Source organism: Carcharhinus amblyrhynchos, chromosome 8 (assembly GCF_965287045.1).
Source record: "Carcharhinus amblyrhynchos chromosome 8, sCarAmb.v2.hapA, whole genome shotgun sequence".
NCBI classification, from domain to species: Eukaryota; Metazoa; Chordata; class Chondrichthyes; order Carcharhiniformes; family Carcharhinidae; genus Carcharhinus; species Carcharhinus amblyrhynchos.
The window spans coordinates 50,942,001-50,966,442 of record NC_137331.1 but is presented as its reverse complement, the minus strand read 5'-3'; the positions used below and the strand labels follow the sequence as shown (position 1 = coordinate 50,966,442).

The 24,442-nt window shown below is 39.4% G+C and overlaps 1 protein-coding gene across 1 annotated transcript in view; it reads left to right on the top strand.

The window, feature by feature from the left end:
- The window catches only part of LOC145346372 (uncharacterized), a 230,163-nt gene that overhangs the window by 94,231 nt on the left and 111,490 nt on the right, over nt 1-24,442 (top strand). The window contains exon 4 of the mRNA XM_080193531.1: nt 20,986-21,126. Coding sequence (XP_080049657.1) covers nt 20,986-21,126 — 141 coding nt within the window. The remainder of the gene's footprint in view (nt 1-20,985; nt 21,127-24,442) is intronic.

Genomic DNA, 24,442 nt, shown 5'->3' with positions numbered 1-24,442 from the left:
CTCAGTCAGTTCTTTCTTGAAGTAAGCCACACATATCCTGTGAGAAACCTGCAAGGCTTTTGCAAGGTGTTTGGCCATTTTGCATATGGCCTACAAAAAATGTAATTTGCTGGAGCGATAGTTTGAATTAAAATTGGCTGAAATAGAGAGGGGGTATTGTAAGCCCCTAAACAATGACATACTCAGGGCTGAAAGAAATTAATGCAATCTGAATGGCATTTTGGATTTGTACGAGAGTGGGTAAGAGGGACCCCACCCCCATTTGGCATGATAATGAAGCTGGCCTGTCTAATTCTGATTTGTTTCTTAAGGGTTTCAAGACTGCCTGACGAGCGTGGACGACGTTCTGGGAATTGGAAGGAAGATTTAATTTGATTTCTGCGTTGCCTTCCATTTAGGATAACCCAGATTTCCCACCAGGTCTTATGGACCATGGTTTTGATATTTGGAAGGTCAGGACCTCATTAAGCTGGGTGATGTGTTTAGTAGTGCTATCTTGTCATATTTTGAGAAAAATGTGTCAACAACATAATATTCCGAGAACTCCTTCAGATGTTTACAACTCTGAGACTTTATCCTTAGTAAAACATCTCTGCTAGTTGATGTTAGTCTCTCTCCAGTGGAAGAAATCTAAATATCTACAGAACCAAAGCAATTGATCAACAAGTTTTAGACACATTATGTTCTAGAGATAATGCAATCTTGGGGGGGACAAGAGAGACCTTGCAGTGAATATTGATGAGAAAACCTAGGGAAGTATCTGGGAAAATGTCAGTAAAATCTCAGTCTGTAACAGAACAGTGAATATTGATGAGAAAACCTAGGGAAGTATCTGGGAAAATGTCAGTAAAATCTCAGTCTGTAACAGAACAAAGAAGACCCAGACCCAACTTAAAATATTACATCATTTGCATGTTACACCAAATTTATGACCCAGGATACACTCCATTATATTTCACTGTGCCAAAACATAAATTGGTGAGAGATGACTACACACATTGTGTCTGCTCCTGTGTCAAAACTAAATCCTACTGGTTGGGCATACATAAAGATAATTGATGTGGCCCTAGAATTTGATCCTTCGTATTTTTATTCTGGGATTCCTAGACAAAAAGACATTTAATGCCAGTGCGAGAGTCTGTACAATATCCTAAAGTTTGCTGTGCAGAAGAATATCCTTAGTCCCTAGATTAGTGATAACTCTCCTGCTCAGAATTGGCATAAAATTATTATGGAAGGTATCCCAGTGGAACTCCTAATCTGTCTGCTCCGATTCAAATTGGATACATTCCAGAAAGTATGGGGCCCCTATTTCAAACTTGCAGATTCTGTAACATCTAACCTACTCCTACAAGGCTTTCTGGAGGCTAAGTAGTTATATCTCTAATATATCCGACGATGTTCACCGCTTTGCTATGTTTCCATGGCATTATCCTCTATTTTTTCCCCATCTTGTTATTTGTCCTCTTTATTTTGTATATTTGGAAGTGCCAGACATAGTGAATCAACTGCACTGGTTTTCTCCTGTCTTTTTCTATATTTATGTGGAGGAATTATCATAGTGGCACAATGGTTAGCACTGTTATCTCACAGCGCCAGGGACCCAAGTTCAATTCCTGGCCTGGGTCACTGTGTGTGGAGTTTCTACATTCTCCCCATGTCTGTATGGGTTTCCTCTGTGTGCTCTGGTTTCCTCCCACAGTTCAAATATGTGCAGGTTAGGTGAATTGGCCACGCTGAATTCTCCCTCAGTGTACCCAAAACAGGCACTAGACTGTGGTGACCCGGGGCTTTTCCCAATAATTTCAATGCAGTGTGAATGTAAGCCTACTTGTGACTAATAAATAAACCTTAAAAAAAGCTATCAGTTTTGAGGACGTTATTTGTTCAACTCTTGAAATAAAAAATGGAAAAAACACTCTATATTCCATCTCATTTAGCCTACAGTTCTGTAATTTTTGGTACTTTCTTGAACTTGAGCTTGCTATGTGACAGATATAGAAGTGTTATGATAGAATTGAGTATTCCATCCCACAAACTCTAACCCATCTGCATTCAGTTATTACAAGATTCAGCCCATCTGTCACTACAACCTAATGCCCAGTTAATTTCTACTACCTACAAACAATTAATATACAATGAACAGATTCTATTGTCTCGTCTAAACAGAAAAATAGAGTTTATTAAAAGTCAACTTATTTTCCAATTAATTAGATAGAAGAATATCCTTTGCTCCTGGATTAGCGATAACTTTTCTGCTCAGAATTGGCATAAAATTATTATGGAATGTATCCCAATGGACTTCCTAATCTGTCTGCTCCGATTCAAATCGGATGCATTCCAAGAAGTATGGAGCCCCTATTTCAAATGTACAGATTCCATAACATCTAACCTACTCCAACAAGGCTTTCTGGAGGCTAAGTAGTGACATCTCTAATATATCCAATGATGTGCACCACTTTGCCATGTTTCAATGGCTTTATCCCCTAGCTTTGTTTTCAGTGTGGTGAAGGCGGAGAAGGGGCAAAATTGTTATAAAAAGTTTTAAATGTTCTGTTCAACAGGATGACATGAAAGAAATTCCCAAACATGTTAGTAGCATTAAAATACAAATTTAAAAGAAATCACTTCACAAAACTATGTACAACCAACATTTTAAAAGAAAATCACATTCTGTTCACAGCATTGCAAGGTACCTTTTCTCTAGGATCTGGAACAATTGCTTTGTAGGTGCATTTCTTTTTGTAAAACAATCCAATAATTGAGGACTTGCATCCACTTATTTAATTTTGGAGATTTCTTTCCAAACTAGCATTTGTTTCAAGCCAACAAGGTCAATTCATAATCTTGTTGTACTTGCACTTTTGTAGAGTGTATATTATTCCACAAGGAACATAACATTCGATGGGTGGCACAGTGGTTAATGCTGCTGCCTCATAGATCCAGGGACCCGGGTTCAATTCCCAGTTTTGGTCACTGTCTGTTTGGAGTCTGCTCATTCTCCCTGTGTCTGTGTGGGTTTCCTCCAGATGCTCCAGTTTCCTCCCACAGTTTGAAAGACGTGCTCATTAGGTGTATTGGCTCTGCTAAATTCTCCCTCAGTGTACCTCAACAGGCACCAGAGTGTGGTGACTAGGGGATTTTCACAGTAACTTTGTTGCATTGTTAATTTAAGCCTACGTGTGACTAATAAATAAACTTAAACTTTCAGCTATTTTCAGTACATCCATTGCACTGAATTTCTCAAACCGTTTGACAGTAGCACCAACTGCCTCTAAGAGTCAGCGTTTAACAGCCAGAGTGCATCTAACAACCCTTTTTGTTTTCTTAATTTCGTATTCTCACCCATCAGAAACATTACAAATTCAGATGCACTAGAACATTTATCGGGAAGCAACCCAGGTTTCCACCTGTCCTCATTATGTATGATTGGCTGAGAGCCCCGGCCAATAAAAGAATGAGCTCAGTAGGAATTCTATTATGACTTTGCTTGATTGACACCTTTAAGTGGATATAATAAATTGTTCTTTCCAACTCTTGTCAATTTTATTGTCTATTTTTCACAAGATTAAGAGGTGTGCAGTGTTTGAAGGTGCTCTGTAATGGCCCGTCTAGTTGGTACTTGTATAGGATTATAGAAATCAGTTTTCTTTTCAAAGATAATTTCTGTATGTGTGGCTTTTTTTCTCTCAGCTGTTCCTCACTTGCCATTGTTATTATACGGCTTATTGTTTATAAAAATAGTGCCCACTGGTACTCTGGGGAAAATCAAGTCCGGTGTATTTTAAAAACCGCATATGAAACACCTTAGCCCAACCCAAATTAAAGTTCATCAATTTACCATACAATCTGTTAAAGGTCATGATGTAATAATCTTCCATAAATAGTCATGGAAGGAGCATGAGTTGGCATGGATGGCATGACAGGCCAAAGGGAGTGGCTGGGAGGCACTGGTAAGACCTTTTCAACTTACCTGTCAATAGATTCCAGAATCCAGACTATGGTTCATGACTTCTGAGAGGCCTCGAACTAAGTCATGAACAAGCTGGCCTACTAGTTTTAATTGATTTCAGAGTCCCTGACTCTGGGGAAAATCAAGTCCGGTGTATTTTGAAAACCGCGTATGAAACACCTTAGTACAACCCAAATTAAAGTTCATCAGTTTACCAATCTGTTAAAGGTCATGATGTAATAATCTTCCATAAAATGACCACCATTTGTTTTCAAAATGTTGAGCGCTTCAGAGAAGGTAATCATATATAAACAAATCTCACTTGCATTTCTGCCATTTTCCATGATGGACACTATGATTTTTATTTTATTTCTCAAAGGATTTTGGTTTCTACTTTCACCTTTAGGTGAGCATTTTCTGCTTTGATGTTCCATAGTCCAGGATGGCAAGTGATGAAGAATGGGACTGAAGCTAAGCTTTTTGCACTTCTATAAGCATTTGCTTACAGGGACCCATGATATAAATCGCAAAGTTAATCTGCAGTTACATCAAGTGAGTAGGAAGGCAAACGCTAGGGGAATGGAATACAGAAGTAGGGGAGTTCTCTTGCAGTTGTACGGGGCCTTGAATACTGTGTATGAGTTTGGTCTCCTTATTTGAACGAAGAAATGACTGCATTTGAAGCAGTTCAGAGAAGGTTTTCTCAACTCATTTCTGGGATGAAGACTTATATGCAGAAAAGTTGATCAGTTTGGGCCTATAATACCCATTGGAGTTTATAAGAATGAAAAATGATCTTATTGAATCATACAAGATCCTGAGGGGATTTGGCAGGGTAGATATCTGGAGGATGTTTCCACTTGTGGGGAGATGAGAACCAGTGGACACAGCTTAAGGTAAGAGGTCTCCCTTTTTAAACAGATGAAGAGAACTTATTTCTCTAAGAGGGTTGTTAGTATGTGGAATTCTGTTCCCCAGAAAGCAATGGAGGTTGGGGCAATTGAATTTATTCAAGGCAGCATTAGAGAGACTTTTGTTGGACAAGGGAGTCAAGGATTATAGGGGGCAGACAGGGAAATGTAGTTGAGACCACAACTAGGTTAGCCAAGATCTCATTGAATAATGGAACAGGCTCGAAGGCCAAATGGCCTAATCCTGTTCCTACAGACAAGTATCTTCTAAGCCCATACCCTTGTTTCAGTGAGTTTCTATTTATAGGTGTTAGAAAACAGAGACAATTAAGTTGCATTTTTACTTGTGGGTATTGGGAATAAATTTTAGCTTTAAGTTTATATTCTTTATTTGTGGGTTAAAAAGATGAAACCTGGGTCTAATTTTGTTTTAAAGTGGAGACAGCAGGTTTTGAGCTGTTTGTATACATGTATTTTTAATGAGGTTTGTGACTCCTCGAGTAGTTTAAGGAACCTACATAGTGGGTCTGGTCTTACCAACAAATACTCGTTATAGTTATTGCAAGACTCCCCTACTTTTATACGCCACCCCTTGCAATGAAGGCCAACACTCCATTTGCCTTCCTAATTACTTGTACCTGCCTGCTGATTTTTCATAATTCATGTGCAAGGGCATCCAGGTCTCTCTGTACTGCAGCATTCTGTTTAACTAATCTGCTTTTTTATTCTTCCTGCCAACCTCACATTTTCCCACATTATGATACGTATGCCAGTTCTTTGTCCGCTCACTTGACATATCTTTATCCCTTTGCAGACTCTATATTCTCCTCACAACTTGTATCCTCCTTTACCACATTGTCCATCGCTAGTTGCACTTGACAATAAATGCTGGCTGTGGTAGCTGAGAATGAATAAAATGAATAACAGGATAAAAACTAGGATGTTTACTAAAAGATTAAACCAAACACTGTCACAAAAATTGAACAAAGATTGCTGCAACACCATATGAACTGGTAGCATGAATTTAATTTAAATTATATTTTAGGGCCATACATCGTTGGAATGATAGTCTGTGACCATGAATATTTTTCTCCTGTATGGTTGCATTCACATAGATTATTTTCATAATTGCATTTTTACAATGCATTATACTTTAGCCAAAAATAAGGTTGCAATTTAAATGGAGTTTGAGACAGAAACAACCAGTTTGTGACTTGAAATAAATATTTTTATATCACATAACTGAATGTTACCCATTGATAGAGTGCTCTCACTTGACCTAATATGCATGAAGTGGGTACCTCACCATGGTAACCCTGGTCTTCAGACATTCAAGACAGTAAATCATTTGAACCCTTTCTATGTAATACTTTTATTGGCTCTGCAATTGAAATGTCACGCTTCACGAACAGAAAAGCTAGTAATTTCTTGCGGGTGATTAAACTACCTCTATAATGTATGAGAATGGATGAAACTCTAATGCTGCTGGTCAAAATAAGGTTCAGTTTTTCTTTGTAAAATTCTACAGCAAGCATATTTTCCTGGTTGCTTTCTTTCACATTGTGGTTGCCAATATTTTGATAGGATGATAGAATATTCTGCATGAATATATTAGATCTTCACTATATTGTAGCTAGAGAAGTAAAGGATGCCTTGACTTTTTTTCTAATTTTCTAAAAATATAATTTGGAAGAAATTAACAAAAACTCATAATGACTATTGGCAATCAAACTGTCTTTTATGGGACAACACTTCCTTCTTTTAGGAGAATAGTTGGAAAATATGTTACACCCTGTCTGATCTGATGATGAATGTAAGGCGCCTGAAAAGCTTTTTCAATTTTCTATAAAGTTGATCTTAAATTTCAGATTGCTGCAAACAAAACATCATCTCATGTTGTACTAATAGTAATTACTCTTGTAAAAAACCTTTATCAGATTTCTCAAAATTCTCCAAATACACCTTTTAATCTGTTGACTTAAAGAGCAGGTTGATTTCCTTCTCTACCTGTACTCCCTTTCTGCACTTTCAGCTTGTCCCTCCCAGCTTGCTCCTTTCCTGGCCTCCTTATCCATCTTCCTTCACCCAACCTTGCTGTGCTGCTTTCCTTGTGCAGTACCCAATGGCCACCACTACAAAACAAAGCATGTTATCATACCACCTCCTACTGCAAGGACATGAATGAGGCAAGGGACCGGCACATAAATGAAGCAGACAACCTGAACACACAAAGGACAAATCAGAACAAAAGCTGGATTGAAGCAGCAGGTGACAATAAAGATAGGGGAAGAGAAGCAGTAAAGAAGTGAGAGCCCATTAAAAGAGTGGAAAGAATCCATGATTCACAGCTGAGAAAGATGTTTCCTCTGCCTTTCTATTTAAGTTATAGCAAAGGCACGCGTGATATCACAATTATCAAACATTTGAAAAGGCACAAACACTGACAAATTGTTGTTTCAATCTAAAAAAAAGGCAATAACATTTTTTTTCAAAACTAATTTGAAGATATCTATCTTCATTTTCTAATGAAAAATAAATCAGGCTATGCATATGTTGGATTAATTTCTGAGATTACTTCTATATTACTGAAGGACTCTAGATTTGAGTTTTTTATTGAAGCTGTGTCATTTTAGTTCTGTTGAAGGACAGATTTGACAACAATGGGGTAACTATGGTTTTATACATTTATAGTTGCTCCAAACTGCTGCTGCATGTGTTTAAATCAAACATGTCGTTATTGTGATGTCATATTTGCAACTTTGTCAGTATTGATGTAACTTTCCTAAAGTCTGTGGTCAGTCCATAAAGGTCAAAAGTAATGGAATTGCTTGGCTGGCTTATTGGTGTCAGCTGTGGAACATGCTTGATTTTGCCTTCAGCTGTATTTTGGTTAGAGATAACCAATTAAACATCTGCTTAACAAAAATATCATGCGTATGATGGGAAGTACATAGGATTTAGGAACAGGAGGAGGACATTCAATATGGTCGTGGTTGATTTGATTGTGGTCTCAACTCCACTTTTCTTTATAGTTCTTTGAATAGATTTCACGAGATTAGATTAGTGTAAAGGACACACTAAAGTGTTAACATAAACACCAGCACAGACCAGCTGGACTGAATTACTCTATTTTTGTGTTGTAACTTGTATGTAATGGGCCCCTGTAAATAAACGGCTTGATAATATATTGATCTCTAGTTGCATTTGACATTTGTATAAATCTGGCAGGGGCACCTAATGACATAAATGAAATATTACTGCATTGTAGTCTGATATTTCCATGAATGTTTCAAAATTGAAAGAAATATTTTAGCTATTCAGAAAAAGCTCTTTAAGTTGAAAAATTCTTATTGAGGTTTTATTTTCAATTAGATATCAAAACAGGCACCAATGTGTGCACTTCACACGTCAAAGTTGTCAAATGTATATAGGAAATACAAGGAAAACCTAATAAATGCTATTTTTTCCTCAGGCAGAATCTTAAGACCCATTACTGGCAAACTTTGCTCAGCTGTCCCATTTCTGCCTTCCCTCAAATCTGTCCATAGTTTTTTATGTGGAGTGGGTGAGGCCTAGAGATGCCCACCAGCCCTTGCTCCACTTGATGCCTTTTTTAAGCACTGTCTCCTGCATGGTTTAAATTTCGAGGCAGGGTGGAGGCTAATAGGTGACCCTGCTTGGTCATCAAATGGGAAGGGAAGTGAACTTCCCTCAGAGGCCTGCTTTTTACATTGGATGTGCCTCCTCTCCCCAGGTCTGCCCCCTGGCCTTTTGTCAAGATTCCCTCCCTCTTCTCCCCACTACCATCCTGAACCACATCTATCATCCTCACTCAGACCCTCTGGACTTACCTGCTCCGGGGCTCTGGACTTGGAATCTGGAGATTGGTTGTGACAAGTATTGGTCCTTCTGCCACTGGCACTACGAGTGCTACAGAATTGCTAGTTAACCTGATTTGTTAAATGGCTGTTGTGATTGGCATATGCATTTCCTACTGGTTCTTAAGGTGACACAGTGGGGAAACCTTGCCATTCAGAAAGTCCTAGCCTTGATCTTTCCTAAGGCCAGTATTATGAATAACTGTCAATCTACTACAATCTGCTGCAACAATTGACTTCGGTCTGCTTATGCATAGGGAGTAATTGAGTAGTTGTTTTAAACAGACTGGCAGATGAGCAATGTAATGGAACATCAACTTGTAAATAAATACGTGCACATAATGATAATTGTATATTAATTGTATTTCACTGTATACAGATGGTGGATATTAACTGGGGATTTACTTGTGCCATCACAAATAGGAGCACAATGAAACTTTGATTGTTGGGTTAGAGGGTGCATGCTTGACTATGTGTCTTTTGAATAAACACTTATGAAGGTGTGTAAAGAATGATGTCCATTCTATCCTTCATCACCTGACTTTCTGCAATGGAACAGGAGTGGCAGAGAGTTGTTGCCTACAGTTGAAAGTTGGAAACTAAGAAAATAGTTTTACAGCTATAAAACTAAAATCCAAGTAGTCATTGTGGAAAATGGCAGAAAGCAAGTGAACATTAGTGGGGGAATGATTACCCACTATAGTTCTCATAGTCTGAACTATGTGATCATTGGAATGATGAATTGGTTATGTGGTTTTGCTATCCCCTACCAGATAGAAAACAAGATATGGCCTTGACTGTGTTTCCTACAGAAGGAAAGCATTTTGCCAGGTGGATACCAGTCCGTTAGATAGTGATGAAGGTTTGGACCTTTTATTAGAATGCCTGGATGAAATCTAAGAAAAAAGTATGAGGCATGGCCAGAATTTGTTGGGTTTCAATGGAACAATATATCATAGACTTTAACAGGTTGTATAAAAGATTGATAAAATTCAATGTAGGGATCTGTGGATGGATGCTAGCATTTAAATTACTGAAATATGCTATGGTGCCTCATAGGGACAGACAATTGATTGTAACTGACATTCAGTTCTTGGGGAAATGTCAGGAAAAAGAGGGAGTTTTAAGTAAAATAATATTTGTTTTTGTGGTAAGTAGAAATCGGGCACAGCTGTAAATTTAATTTTGTGTTTCTGTATTTGAAAGGGTTAATTACATCAGTTTGGTTTAGATGCTTTACCTTGTGAAAGCAAACATGATGTAAAGGAAACCTAGGCTGGTGCTAGGCCACACTGGACACACAGCTTTTGGAGTTATTTGTAAGTTGGTGCCAGAAGAAGCTGGACACAATTGCAGAGAGTAAATTCCACAGAAGAACAAAAGTAAGTCCCAAAAATAAATAAGGAGTGGAAACAAAAACAATGTCTCAGAAAGACAGTTGAGTTTAAAAAAAAGGGAAAAACAAGAAGAAATTGAACAGGGTCCTGTTCTGGAAAAGCAGAGAGAGTGCTCTGATTGAGACAGCTGCAAGAACTTCATTTAAAATCAGCTCAGTGAGAATGTAAGAATTAGGAGCAGGAGTAGGCAATTCAGTCCTCAAGCCTGTTTCGCCACTCAACAGGATAATGGCTGATCGCATCTTGGCCTCAACTCCACTTTTATGGCCATTCTCCATAACCCTTCAACCCATTCCTAATTAAAAATCTGCCTTTTTCAAGTTTACTCAATGTCCCGGCATCTGCCACATGCTGGGTTGTGAATTCCACAGATTCACGACTGTTTGAAAGAAGTAATTTCTTTTTTCTTCAATCTGTTACTCCTCATCCTAAAACTACATTGCCCACAAGAGGAAACATCCTCCCTATGTCAATCCCCTTTACTATCTTATATACCTCAATTAGACAACCTCTCATTCCAGCTAGTGAACTTCCTCTGAATTGCTTCCAATGCAACTACATCCCGCCTCAAGTAAGGGGACCAAAACTGCATAATACTCCAGGTGCGGTCTCTCTAATCTCTTGCACAATTTCAGCAACAGTTCCCTACTTTTATACTCTATTCTTTGAGCTGTAAATGTCAAAATTCCATTTGCCTTGCCCATTACCTGCTGTACCTGCATACTTGTTTTCTGGGATTCATGCACAAGGACACCAAATCCTTCTGCACTCTGAAAATTCTCTTCATTTAGATAAGAGAAACTTCAGAGAAGCCAGACATCTGAGGTAAATCAAAAGTTTGATGACACCTTGATGCATCCTGTGAAGCAGTAGTGTTATGTCAGTGTGACCTGAGCGATTGTGTGGAAACTTGAATGCACATGGCAATCCAAGGCAGAGAAATACCAAAAGGAGAGATTGAAGTCTTGGAGGTAGATTCTTGATGAAGATGTCAAGAGAAAGCATTGTTTGGGAGAAGACTTCAAGGTGAGTCTAATGAGGGTAGTGTTTAAAAACATTTGTGTGGAAGCAAGAGTTCCAGTGAGACCTGATGGCTCATAGTATGACAATTGTCTGGGGGGAGGAATTGGATGGGAAATCCACAGAAATTGCTTTGTGTGGTATCTGTCACTTGGTTTTAGACCACAGTTTGTCTGTTGGTTTATATGGACTGTGAACTTACTGAGAACATTGCGTGCAAGATAAAGTCTGCAAGTTGTGTTTTCCTTATAAATTTGTACACGTATGTAAAGACATAGCTGGGATGAAGGATTACCATGTTATAGTTAATCTTTTCTTGTATAACAGATGTTTTATTCTTTTGTTAAAAGTTAGTTGGCAGTTCTGTAACTCTGTTAATCCACATCTCCAAACAAAAACTAAAAGTGACGCTCTATTGAGCTAGGATCTGCTCTGGGACCTGACTGTGTCCAGTGGTAACATCAACTGGAATTGCAACAGAAGCAGACCTTATTGGATCATTTCTCTGCTGCTTTGAAAAATCTGGGAAACCAACCATCATTTATTTCAAGCTTCATAGAATAAATGTGTCACTGTGAAAGTATATTAATGATTGCCAGATTTTGAAATATTACAAAAATTGAATGCAGGCATCAGTACAATGGAAGTATTAAAGAGAGGCAGAATGAAGATGAAAGCACATTTATCAGATATAGCCAACACAACATAAAAAAATTGAAACAGAAGTAATTATTGAACAAACTCTAGAATTTTCAAGGAACAGTTAATAGGTGATTTGGGTATGATTTGAAATATCATTATGTGGTGATTTGTCCAAAGAGGAGAGGTGGGGTCCTCAATGAGACATGACAAAGATGTTGCTGAGGATGTGGATGAAAGGTAATGATGAATCCAAGCAAATTATACTTGTCACAAGAAATTTTAATCATGTGATCAATGTTAGTCTTGGACTCATTTAACTCTGCAATGCTAGGTAGTGCTTGTACTTCTACAGCACATGGAACAGTTTGATTATATAGACAATTTGCTAAATCTACTTATGAAAGGTTAAAAATCCTGTTCAAATATGCAGATGATGTTGTAGTGTATGTGAGGTTCGCAGGTGTTTTTGAAGTGTATGTGGGGCTCTAAAAGAGATTAGTAAGAATTGTGAATTATGATGCACATAAACATAGTGGAGGGCAATACGTTTTATTGTAAATCTTCTATTGGCTTGTGATTTTTAAATAGGTAGCTGCTATGGATTAACTTCACGGAACAAGACAGATATTTTCCTTGTTTTCTGGGTCTGTCAACCAGATTTGTTTTTCCTACAATAATACATAGTAAGTAAAATAGGATTATTAGAGAACAAAGAACAATACAGCACAGGAAACAGGCCCTTCGGCCCTCCAAGCCTGCGCCACTCATGCTTCCAACTAGACTATTCGTTTGTATCCCTCCATTCCCAGTCTGTTCATGTGGCTATCCAGGTAAGTCTTAAACGATCCCAGCATGTCTGCCTCTACCACCTTGCTTGGCAGTGCATTCCAGGCCCCCACCACCCTCTGTGTAAAATACATCCCTCTGACATCTGTGTTCAACCTTGCCCCCTCCCCACCTTGAACCTGTGACCCCTTGTGTTCATCACCTCCAACCTGGAAAAAAGTTTCCCACTGTTCACCCTATCTATGCCCTTCATAATTTTATACACCTCGATTATGCCCCTCATCCTCCGTCTTTCCAGGGAGAACAACCCAAGTCTACCCAATCTCTCCTCATAGCTAAGACCCTCCATACCAGGCAACATCCTGATAAACCTTCTGTGCACTCTCTCCAAAGCCTCCATGTCCTTCTGGTAGTGAGGCGACCAGAACTGGACGCAGTATTCCAAATGTGGCCTAACCAACATTCTATATAGTGCAACATCATACACCAATTTTTATACTCTGTGGCCTGTCCTATAAAGGCAAGCATGCCATATGCTGCCTTCACCACCTTTTCCACCTGTGTTGCCACCTTCAAGGATCTGTGGTCTGCACACCCAGATCCCTCTGTGCATTTATACTCCTGATGGCTCTGCCATTTATTGTATAGCTCCCCCCTACGTTAGATCTACCGAAATGCATCACTTCTCATTTATCTGGATTAAATTCTATCTGCCATTTCTTCGCCCAATTTTCCAGCCTATCTATATCCTGCTGTATTCTCTGACAATGTTCATCGCTATCTGCAAGCCCAGCCATCTTTGTGTTGTCCGCAAACTTACTGATCACAACAGTTATACCTTCTTCCAAATCATTTATGTATATCACAAACAGCAGAGGTCCCAATACAGAGCCCTGTGGAACACCACTAGTCACAGGCCTCCAGCCAGAAAAAGATCCTTCCACTGCTACCCTCTGTCTTCTATGGCCAAGCCAGTTCTCCACCCATCTAGCTAGCTCTCCTTTTATCCCGTGAGATTTAACCTTTTGCACCAACCTGCCATGAGGGACTTTGTCAAACGCTTTATTAAAATCCATATAGATGACATCCGCGGCCCTTCCCTTGTCGATCTTTTTTGTCATCTCCTCAAAAAACTCAACCAAATTTGTGAGGCATGACCTCCCTCTTGCAAAACCATGCTGTCTATCGCTAATGAGATTATTCCGTTTTAAATGTGCGTACATCTTATCTCTAAGAATCCTCTCCAACAATTTCCCTACCACGGACGTCAAACTCTTCGACCTATAATTACCCGGGTTATCCTTGCTACCCTTCTTAAATAATGGGACCACATTTTCTATTCTCCAATCCTCTGGGACCTCACCTGTGCCCAGTGAAGAGACAAAGATTTCTGTTAGAGGCCCAGCAATTTCATCTCTTGTCTCCCTGAGCAGTCTAGGATAAATGCATTAGGCCCTGGCGATTTGTCTATCTTAATGTTCCCTAGAAAAGCTAACGCTTCCTCCCTTGTAATTGAGATTTTCTCTGACAGGTCAACACATCCCTTTGAGAGACTCCCAGTCAACACATCCCTCTCCTTTGTGAATGCTGATGCAAAGTATTCATTTAGGGATCTCTCCTACTTCCTTGGACTCTAAGCAGAATTCCCCTCCTTTGTCCCTGAGAGGAACAATTTTTTTTCCATGACAACTCTCTTGTTCCTAACATATGAATAAAATGCCTTAGGATTCTCCTTAATCCTGCCTGCCAAGGACATTTCATGACCCCTTTTTGCCCTTCTAACTCCCCGTTTGAGTTCTTTCCTACTTTCTCTGTCTTCCTCCAGTGCTCCATCTGTTTTTAGCTACCTGGACCAAACAGACAGGATCATGGATCATGGAAAAGGACCCAACTTGGGACACCAGTGACGTTTCTGATCGGCAAACAATGGAAACAAATAACCACATCTATGGGTTTAGTGAGTCTTCCATAGCATTTTTAGTTGAGATCTGTTTTGCTGAAAATAGGTTGTTGTCAAATAAAAACAATCGCACAATGTTTTATTCATACTGTAAAGGAGGATATTCAGCTATCTACATGCATGTTGATTTCTTTTGGGGTGGTGCTACAGCATTTGAGAAATGTGTTATTAATAAGATTTAATTAGGAGTCATTTTATTTGCTGTTATTAGTTACTGTTTTACAGAAAGAAATGCAGGAACAAAGAAATTGTTAGGCCTTGGAAGAGGGTGCCTCATGGTATAATACTCTATACAGAATATTGAGGTCTTTGATTTGATGCATTTTGAAATTTTGGTTGTACATCTAAAGTCCAATTTTTGTTTTGAAGGAATGGGCCCCTTTGCAGCAATGAATGAACAGCTACAAATCAGGGTGAATTGAGAAGCTGATGATGTAGTAGAGGTATTTGATAAGTAAAAAGAAAAGTGCAGACTGGCATTCAATAGTTTTCTAAAAGGCATTGGTGAAGCGGAAAATCTTAGCTACACTCTTTTGTGGGCAGATGAGAAAGGATCAAATTTGTTTGGTAACTGGGAGATCAGTGAAGATGTAAAAAGTCAGTCAAAAGTTTTGAAAAATTCAGAGCACATCTCCAGTCAAAGGAAAATCACCAAACACATTGAAATGAATTTCAAAGCCTGAGGCAGGAACCAGGTGAACCTTTTTTGACAACTTTTTAACAAGATTGAAAAAATGCAGGCGGAAAATGTAAATTCCAAAAAATAGATGAAAGACTTCTAGATTAACTCACTTGGCTTTCAGCACAATGTAGAAATACTTAATTGGAAAGGACAAATTCTCTCAATATCATAGGCTGTGGCCATTGCCAAGTACAGGAAGCCATGAGCAGGAAGATGACAACACCAACTACCCAAATGGCTAACCTTCAGTTCAATCCAGCAGGGTTGCTGTTGAGAAAGAATGGAAACCCGACAGTGGCTCAGATGTGCAGGAGCTGTGGGTGATCACAAGTTTACAAAAAGAAGGAAATGTCCGCAATGGATCAAACTATAGAAGGGAGCAGGGAAGATTCCTCTCCTTGGGGTTATGGTGGGATGTGGGGAAGGTTCATATCCATGTCTTCCAAAGGGAGTACACAAGATAGTCAAAGAGGAGATGGGAAGATAGGATCAAGACGTTGGAACAGGAGGTGCTCAACCTGGAGTTCTACCTTGGTCAAGCCATCAAGGATCAGTCCGGGTGGAAGGCCTAGAAATAGAAGAAGAATACGCTGGGGACATCTCGAGATCCGTTTGAGTTTGTGCTTCTGTTTCCTCCGGAACCTGGACTTGGACTCCCCCTTATACTTGCCAAAAAACTGGCCAGGGATGCAGAAGCAGCTCCTGGGGCTTGGATCTGGAGGCCATTCATGTCCATCAATGTAAGAGAGAATCATGGCATGGGAGACAGTCATTAGAGATTGTTCTGTATGAATTCAAACTGAGCTGCTGCACTTTTACATATGATTTTGTTACAATGTGGAGGTTGACACCCTTTTGAAAAATAGCACTGAATCCCCCAAAGAGAAATATCTGGCCTGTTAAGTCTGTGGGAAGGTGTGAACTGTTCTTTAGTAACATTTAGTCATTAATTAACAGAAATATTTGACACTTGCTTTAAAATGAACACTTAACAATTTATTTATTTAACTAACAGGGAACTTTAACTAGACAAGTAACACACTGAATAAAATACGATTCTACTGAAATGCTGTTCAAATAAATATAATAGTCATACATTAACCAAAATATATAATAATAGAATTCAGTCACTCTCAAAAAAAAATACAACCAGGTTTGAAGAAAATGGAGAAGCGTAATTTGTGAAGACACTGAACATGTTGAAAAGTTTCATTGGGAACATGTAGAGGCAAAATTGAGGCATCAGAGAGAGCCTGCATACCTCCAAACACCTCATTTGCCTGATCCTCCAAGCACCAACTCGTGTCACATGGTAGGTTCTGCAGATTGCACAATGGATGTGCCAGCCATCTCAAAAATCCATCAAACTGCAGTGGAAGCAAGTCATCGCCAGTGAACTTCCTAAGAAAAATGATATAAATGGAAGTCTTTTTTTAGTGGATGGAATATCAGTGGGAAATAGTTGCACTTTGCGTCGTTCGTTATGGTATCAGCTTGCACTTGCAGTGTGAATTTTACCTATCACTTGTCAGTCTAATCCTGGATTACTTCCAGGATTGGACTGCAAAAAGCTGCAGCATGCTACGATGCAGAGGGACCTGGGGGTCCTTGTGCACGAATCGCAAAAACCCAGTCTGCAGGTGCAGCAGGTGATCAAGAAGGCGAATGGAATGTTGGCCTTTATAGCGAGGGGGATAGAATATAAAAGCAGGGAGGTCTTGCTGCAACTGTATGGGGCACTGGTGAGGCCGCAGCTGGAGTACTGTGTGCAGTTCTGGTCACCGTACTTGCGGAAGGATATATTGGCCTTGGAGGAAGTGCAGAGAAGGTTCACTAGGCTGATACTGGAGATGAGGGTGTTAGCCTATGAAGAGAGATTGAATAGACTGGGTCTGTACTCGTTGGAGTTTAGAAGGCTGAGGGGGGATCTTATAGAGACATATAAGATAATGAAGGGGATAGGTAGGGTAGAGGAAGAGAGATTCTCCCTGCTTCAAAAGGATAGCAGGACTAGAGGGCACAGCCTCAAAATAAGGGGGGGTTGGGGACGGGGGGCAGTTTAGATCGGAGTTGAGGAGGAACTTCTTCACTCAAAGGGTGGTGAATCTCTGGAATTCTCTGCCCATTGAAGTGGTGGAGGCTACCTCACTGAATATATTTAAGTCATGGGTAGATAGGTTTCTGATAGACGAGGGAATTAAGGGTTATGGGAAGAAAGCGGGCAAGTGGAACTGATCCACTTCAGATCTGCCATGATCTTATTGAATGGTGGGGCAGGCTCGAAGGGCTAGATGGCCTACTCCTGCTCCTATTTCTTATGTCCTTATGTTCCAGCCTCTGTTGTAGGCTGACATGGGTTACTTTAGTATTGGAGGAGCTATAAACTGTGGAGTTTTCAGCAGTAGTGCTGTTTGCTGATATTATTGAATGTCTTCAATGAAGCATATGAAAGTCGTTTGACTGAAGATGGTTTACTTACCTGCCTCTGCGTTGATGTTATTAGAACTATGATGAATGGCTCAGGGATCTTTGTTTGGTGCGAGGTATGTCTATAGCCACTAGAGAATTTGCCTATTAGCAGCCATTGACTTGGGGTGGAATTTTCCGTTGTGTGTACTAATTGTCGCAGCTGGTGTGGAAAACAGTATTTGTCCCACTGGTGGCAAGGGTGGCTTTTCATGCCCTATCATACACTTCAGAATTAATTATACTTGCACAGGAAATATGCCAGCAGCCTCTAATTTGCCTGCCGCACCGTGACCTTACTGCAACATTGCCCTGGACACCATATTTAAAATGCAGCAGAGTACAGCCGTCTTCAATCAGGTCTGCTCTATTGAAGATATGGCCCTGAAAATGAAGAAGGCCTCTGTGCCCATATATAATGACACCTCCCTGAACCACCATCTCAGCCTTGCCATCATTTCATAACTCTTAACTTGAGCCCACCAGCCCATCACACATTCACATTGATCTCGTGCACTGCCAGCTCAAGGGACATCACCACTCACTCGCGCACACACACCTTCACATTTCCATCAGGCTCACATCCTCTAAAGCTCATGCTCTCACCCTGTCCATGGTTTCAATCACCACACACTTGTCAGTGAAATCTGTTTCTGTGCAGTGTATGCCCATTCACAGATCATTCCCAACATTAGTGATCTTTAATGTAAGATGTTCTTGTGGACAAGCCTGATTCACGTGATTTGCAGATCATGCTATTTCTTGGCTGTGTAAGATTGATGTTGAGGTGTATTCCCAGCCTGTTTGCTAAATGGTCAAGATCCAGTGTAGAAGGAGAGATGTTTAAAGAGCTACAGAAGGATCATGCATCCTGGAACTTTATGTAGCACGGTTTTCATGCTGAGTCCTCTCTCTGAGCCCATGTGCACTCCTCTGTGCCTTTTCCAAATATATATGTGGTAAATTCACCAATAATTGTGAGGATCTTGCCACTTCAATGTGCCTTGCCTGTGCCCCTCTGAGACACTTTTATGGCGCTCATGCCTACATCCTTGGGAATGTCTATTCCGTTGTCTGTTTAGTGGCTGCCAGCTGTATTCACAATGTAGAGATGCAGTGTTGTGTGTCTCCTCACCTAAACACTTGCCCGAGGTCAGTGCTAATTGCAAATGGTGGCACGTTGTGCTCGAAGCCTCAGAACAAATTCTGGAAGTATATGTGGTAGCTTGATGATACTGTGACAGAAACAACTGGATAGGAACATGCGTGTTGTGAAGCTAACCTTTGTCCTTTTATCATCAAGTGACTGTAAACCTGAGGAGACATGAGGTCTGAGCCTGTCGCTGTTCACCAGGGACAGCCATGATGGTGGACTATCTTTGGTCAGGAAGAGACATTGTAATGCATGGGACGCAACTTTTAGAATCACATCATCCTCAGATGGTCCACATCCACAGAAATGTGATGGTGAATACAGGCCAGCATCCCTAACTGCTAGTACCAGATGTCAGTGTCATTGAGAAGAGATGCTGGTCACGTTAAGCTGGATCTCTGGAAACCTGTATTACAGATTTGGCCTGAGTGCTGCCTCTCAGCATGATCCTTGAGATGACACAGAGACTGTTGTATTAATTGGTCATGTTGGAGGAGGAGCTTTGTCATATTGAAGGTTTGCAGTGGCAAGCTTAGTGAAGATAGTAAAGCAGCTGCTGCCTCTTGTTGGCTGCCAGAGTTACTGGGATGTGTGACATGCTGGAAGAGGCAGCACCTTCAGATGTGTGATTCCGGGACAACTTACTGCAGTCAGCACCCCATTTATGCAAGCAATCTTCCCCCCTAGGTCTCACCATGACTTAAAGGGTTAGGATAATGTGAGCCTTATATGCAAGTATTCACATTCAGAGTGAAGTAGATGGTTGAAATGGGAGGATAATCATGCGAGTGTTCATGTGGGCCCATGATGGAGGAGGGCACTTGTCCCAGAGGATAATTGCTACTGCTCATTGCAGCATTTATCATATAATTGGGTCAAATACGGTCAAATTACTAATGCTGCCAAGAATTTAAAAATTAATCTTTAATTAGATTTCCAATTAGTTTGTTTTTCTTTGTTTACTCATATCTTATGAATGCATTTACTGCACCTTTCAAGTTTGTTTTATTAAATAAATCAATGCAGTATTACCACAAACTGTTATCAAATAAATAAGATAAAAAAACACATTAATAATGAAAACTCAAAACTAAACCTCACTGAACTGTAACATAGCATCAGTTCAGCATATTGAACTGGGCTACTGTGTGATAAGGACCCCAGAGCCCTAAAACATGCAATTAGTTACATCACAAACCTGCAAGTTTAAAAAAAAAATTAAAAGAAAAATCTAAAAATGTTAACACATTAATTACAGAATTGAACTGCATTTAATTAACATGCCAGTGTATAAATATGATTAAGATCAGTGTGTTCTAACTTGTAAAGGGTCAGCTTTTGGCTAGCATGGACTTTACCTTAAAATATATAGTGGAATTTAAACAATTAATAACAATATGTGGAAATTGATTATCTTGGTAGGGATTACAACTTGCTTTAATTGCTTAAAATAGCATTTGTCAGTTTTATGTTTTATTGACAAACTTTATTGATTAATCTGATTTTGGACTTTGTCTTGTCTCTGGTACATAAGATTCACATGTGCTGTTGAAATGGGAAATGGTTGTATTGATTTCCTTAACTTCAGCTGAAATGCTAAAGATTTTTGGATAAGCTTTCTCATTACTTAAGCCAAAATCAATACCAAAGAGCTTCTTTTAATGAAAGAGCAGTCTGAACACCTACTACAGAAATGGAGTCCTGTTCATCCTTTGCTTCAGGTATTGATCACCTAGGCTGTTTTACTGATATTCAATTGGTTGACATTGTCGTTCAGCTTTGCGGGTAAACTTGCAGCCTCAGAAAAGGAAATACATGATACAGAGATGACAAATGAAATTCTTTTCCTGCAACAGAAAAAAAGGTGGGCTTCTTGTTGTAGTATATGTGTAAGCTCTTTTGTGTAAACTACATGGAATAACTGTCTGCAACAGTTGCATGGAGGGCACATACGTGTTAGTACAAGAGAAATGAAAGAACGTTAATTGAGTTTTCTGTTTGTCATCAGTGGATAGTATTTTCTGATTCGGGAGAAGGGGAGTCAAGAATTAATACTCAGTCATCTCTTACTGAAAGTACATTTATAATCATACTTTCTTAGGTTGCTATCTTTAATTTATTTGCTGGATTCTTTTCAGCTTGAATCAAAGGAACATATAATTCAGTATCTTAAAAAAGAACAGCATAACAAGAAGACTGAAGCTCATGATAGGACAGCTCATCAAGAACAGAATGAACTGGACATTGATTGCAAGTCACTTCAACAGGCACAACACAAGGTATTTTGCATAGCTATCATTAATTGTTTTGTACTGCATAAATTATCTAATTACTCATGGGTTAATTAAGTGAAAGGGACTTATTGGCATGTAGTCGGATACCAGAATCATGTTACTTCGTTCTAAATTTATTAATTTTCAGTTAGTGGTCTTTTCATGTAATCTTCCAAATTACAAAATCCATAAAGTGACATAGAACTATACTGTATACAAAACATTGTTTTGACACAGAACTGAGAAAATGGATGTGTGTAATACACAATGTGTTCTCACTTTTGGAGCAGGGTGCTCAGCTGTTGGACAGTCATTCTTTCCCTATTAGTTCAAACTTCACTAAGTCTCATACAATTCAATGTGTTGGTAATTGATTTATATAGTTTCTGTACATAGAGGCCAGAAAGAAGCCAAGATTTTTAAGCCTTAGGCTGGAAGCAAGAATACATTGAAGTGGAGTAGTGGCATTCTGCTGCATTCTTCCTCCTCTTTCCCCGTTTAGCGTAACAGCAGCCAAAGCTATCCATGTACTTGTGTGCATGCTGTAAATTGCAATTAAAGTTTTGGTTGTGTGCTTTTTAGAGGGCTGAGTCATAACCACTTTTTCATCAGCCTCAAATTCTGGGGTAGTATTCCTGACATAATGATGCTTCATTTCTACTAGACTATTAGAATCTACACCATTGAAGGTAATAGAACAAACAGCTATGAAATATCCATCCTTTTGAGCTGATTTATATTAAAACTTTTGTTAGTTGTGTTCATGTTATTTCTAATTGCTGCATTGTGAATGTTTTAATGGATACATAATCTGATAAATCCTCCTTCAATTAGAATCTATATACAATCATTATTTAATTTAAGATTGATTTTCATATTGACATAAACACACAAGCAATGGAAGAGAAAGGGACAGTGACAATGCCTATACTATATTTGAAACTACTTTAACACATGCTCATCCGGAGCAAACCTGAATGAATGCCAGATTTGTTAGTGTTGTTTAAACTTAGACTAAATCAATCAGAAAATTGGAGTATACCCTGAGTGATGGAGTGACTGTTCACTTACTGAAACCTGACTGATGGTATGAAACTCTATTCACGCTCTGGTTGTACGAATTCTATGTGAGAAGATTTTGGGTTATCTCAATTTCTGGAGCTTTGCATCAGTAAACAAGTAGCAGCAGACTGATATGAAATTGGCCAGATTGATGATAATTTGCATTAGTGCCATTTTATCTATGGCAAGAGGAGGCCCATGCAAAATGGCTATGCTAACATCTTTAGCTGCACAGACTAATGTTCGGTAGAGTGGGGAGTGGAGGAGATATGTTTTTATCATCAAATTGCTGAGGAGCAGTTGTCTGTATGGTGGGCTGATTTGTCACCAACTTTTTAGCCAGGCAGTCATGGTCCATGATGCCCCATAGAATCCAACCCTATTTTTATAAATGCATAAATGGAGTTTATAAAAATCATTGGCTACGTGTACAAATAACTCCCTTTGGAATATGATGGAATAAACAGGTCTTTTTCTGAATGGCAGGCAGTATCTCGTGGGTACCACAGGAATCAGTGTAGGGTACCATAGGGATCAGTGCTAGGACCCCAACTATTCTCCATATATTCATGATTTAGGTGAGAGAATTAAATGTAATATCTCCAAATTTTCAGAAGAGACAAAGCTGGGTGGGAAGATGAGCTGTGAAGAGGATGCAGAGACATTTGTGTGATTTGGACAAGCTGAATGAGTTGGCAAATGTATGACAGATGCAGTATAATGTGGACAAACATGAGGTTATTTACTTTGGTAGCAAAAACAACAAGGCAGATTATTATCTGAATAGCTATAAATTGAGAGAGAAGAATGTGCAATGATACCTGTGTGACCTATACCTTTTTGAAGGTAAACATGCTCGTGCAGCAAAGCTTTACCAGACTGGTTCCTGGGATGATGGGACTGATGTATAAGGAGAGATTAAATTGGTTAGCATTATATTCACTGGAGTTCAGAAGAATGAAAGGTGATCTCATAGAAACCTATGAAATTCCAACAGGACTTGACAGTAGGCAGGATTTGATGAATGTTCCCGATGGAGTCCAGAACCCGGGATTATAGCTTAGTATAAGGAGTAAATCTTTTAGGATTGAAATGAGGAGAAATTTATTTTATCCAAAGTGTGGTAAGCAGTAGAATTTGCTACCACAGAAAGCAGTTAAAGTCAAAACATGTTTTCAAGAAGGAATTAGAGATATATTTTGGGTTGAAAGGGATCAAAGGATGTGGAGGAAAGGTAGCATCAGGCTATTGATTTGGATGATAAGCCACGATCATGTTGAATGGCAGAGCAGGCTGGAAGGGCCAAATGGCCTACTCCTGCTCCTATTTTCTATGTTTCTGTGATACATTGGCAATACCAGAAATGTGATTTGAAAATGGTGAGGACTGGGCATTTAATGTTTAAGGATGCATAATGTTCAGAAAAGATAGACAAGGGAAAAAAGGGAGATGAAGTGGCAGTACTATTAAGGAAGACTTTATAGTGTTGAAAAAAGCTGTCCTGGAGAGGACATGATCACTCCACGTGGATATCTTATAGTTTCCAAACAGTGAATGAGGACATAGCGGAACTAATCTTCAGGACAATTAAAAATTGAGCCGATAAGTTGCAGAATCAGGAGGGAGGTTTACATCTTCCACTCTTAACTGTCCACCGAGGTTCAAATGGAAAGTTTCTTTGGGCAGATGCATTCTGTGCAAGATTGTTTACAAACTTTTGCTTCCACTTGGAGTATTGAGAATTATTTTGATGTTGGGAAAACAAGAGCTTTATTCCCCAACTTGGCAATTCTGAAAAGGACACATGTAATCCTGAACCAGCGTTGCAGTTTTGGAACTCGGTGCTCCAGCTATTGGCATCTCTTATACACACAACTGAACGTGTGCTGAACAGCAGGAAGGCTGCCTTTTTAAAGGGACCACCAACTACTTATAGGTTAGTTCCTGATTAATTGCATCAAACATCCAGTAAAATCAAAGTGTTGGTGATTTCTAGAGTTTCTTACAGTGAGTGGTGTGGAATATGCTGAAGGACTTTATTCTAACTTTAAAGATTCTATGCAAAGCAGCTGTTCCCACGACTATGTGTTCCCCTTAGATTATAGCATGACAGGGAGTTTTTAAAAGTTTGTTCGTTGGAAGTGATTAGACCAACACTTTGTCTCCATTTGCTCTGACGTGGTGGTGGATGGTTGTAGGAAACCCATAGCACTGTTAGGAAGGGAGTCCCAGGATTATTGCCTGGTAAGAGTTCTCGAGG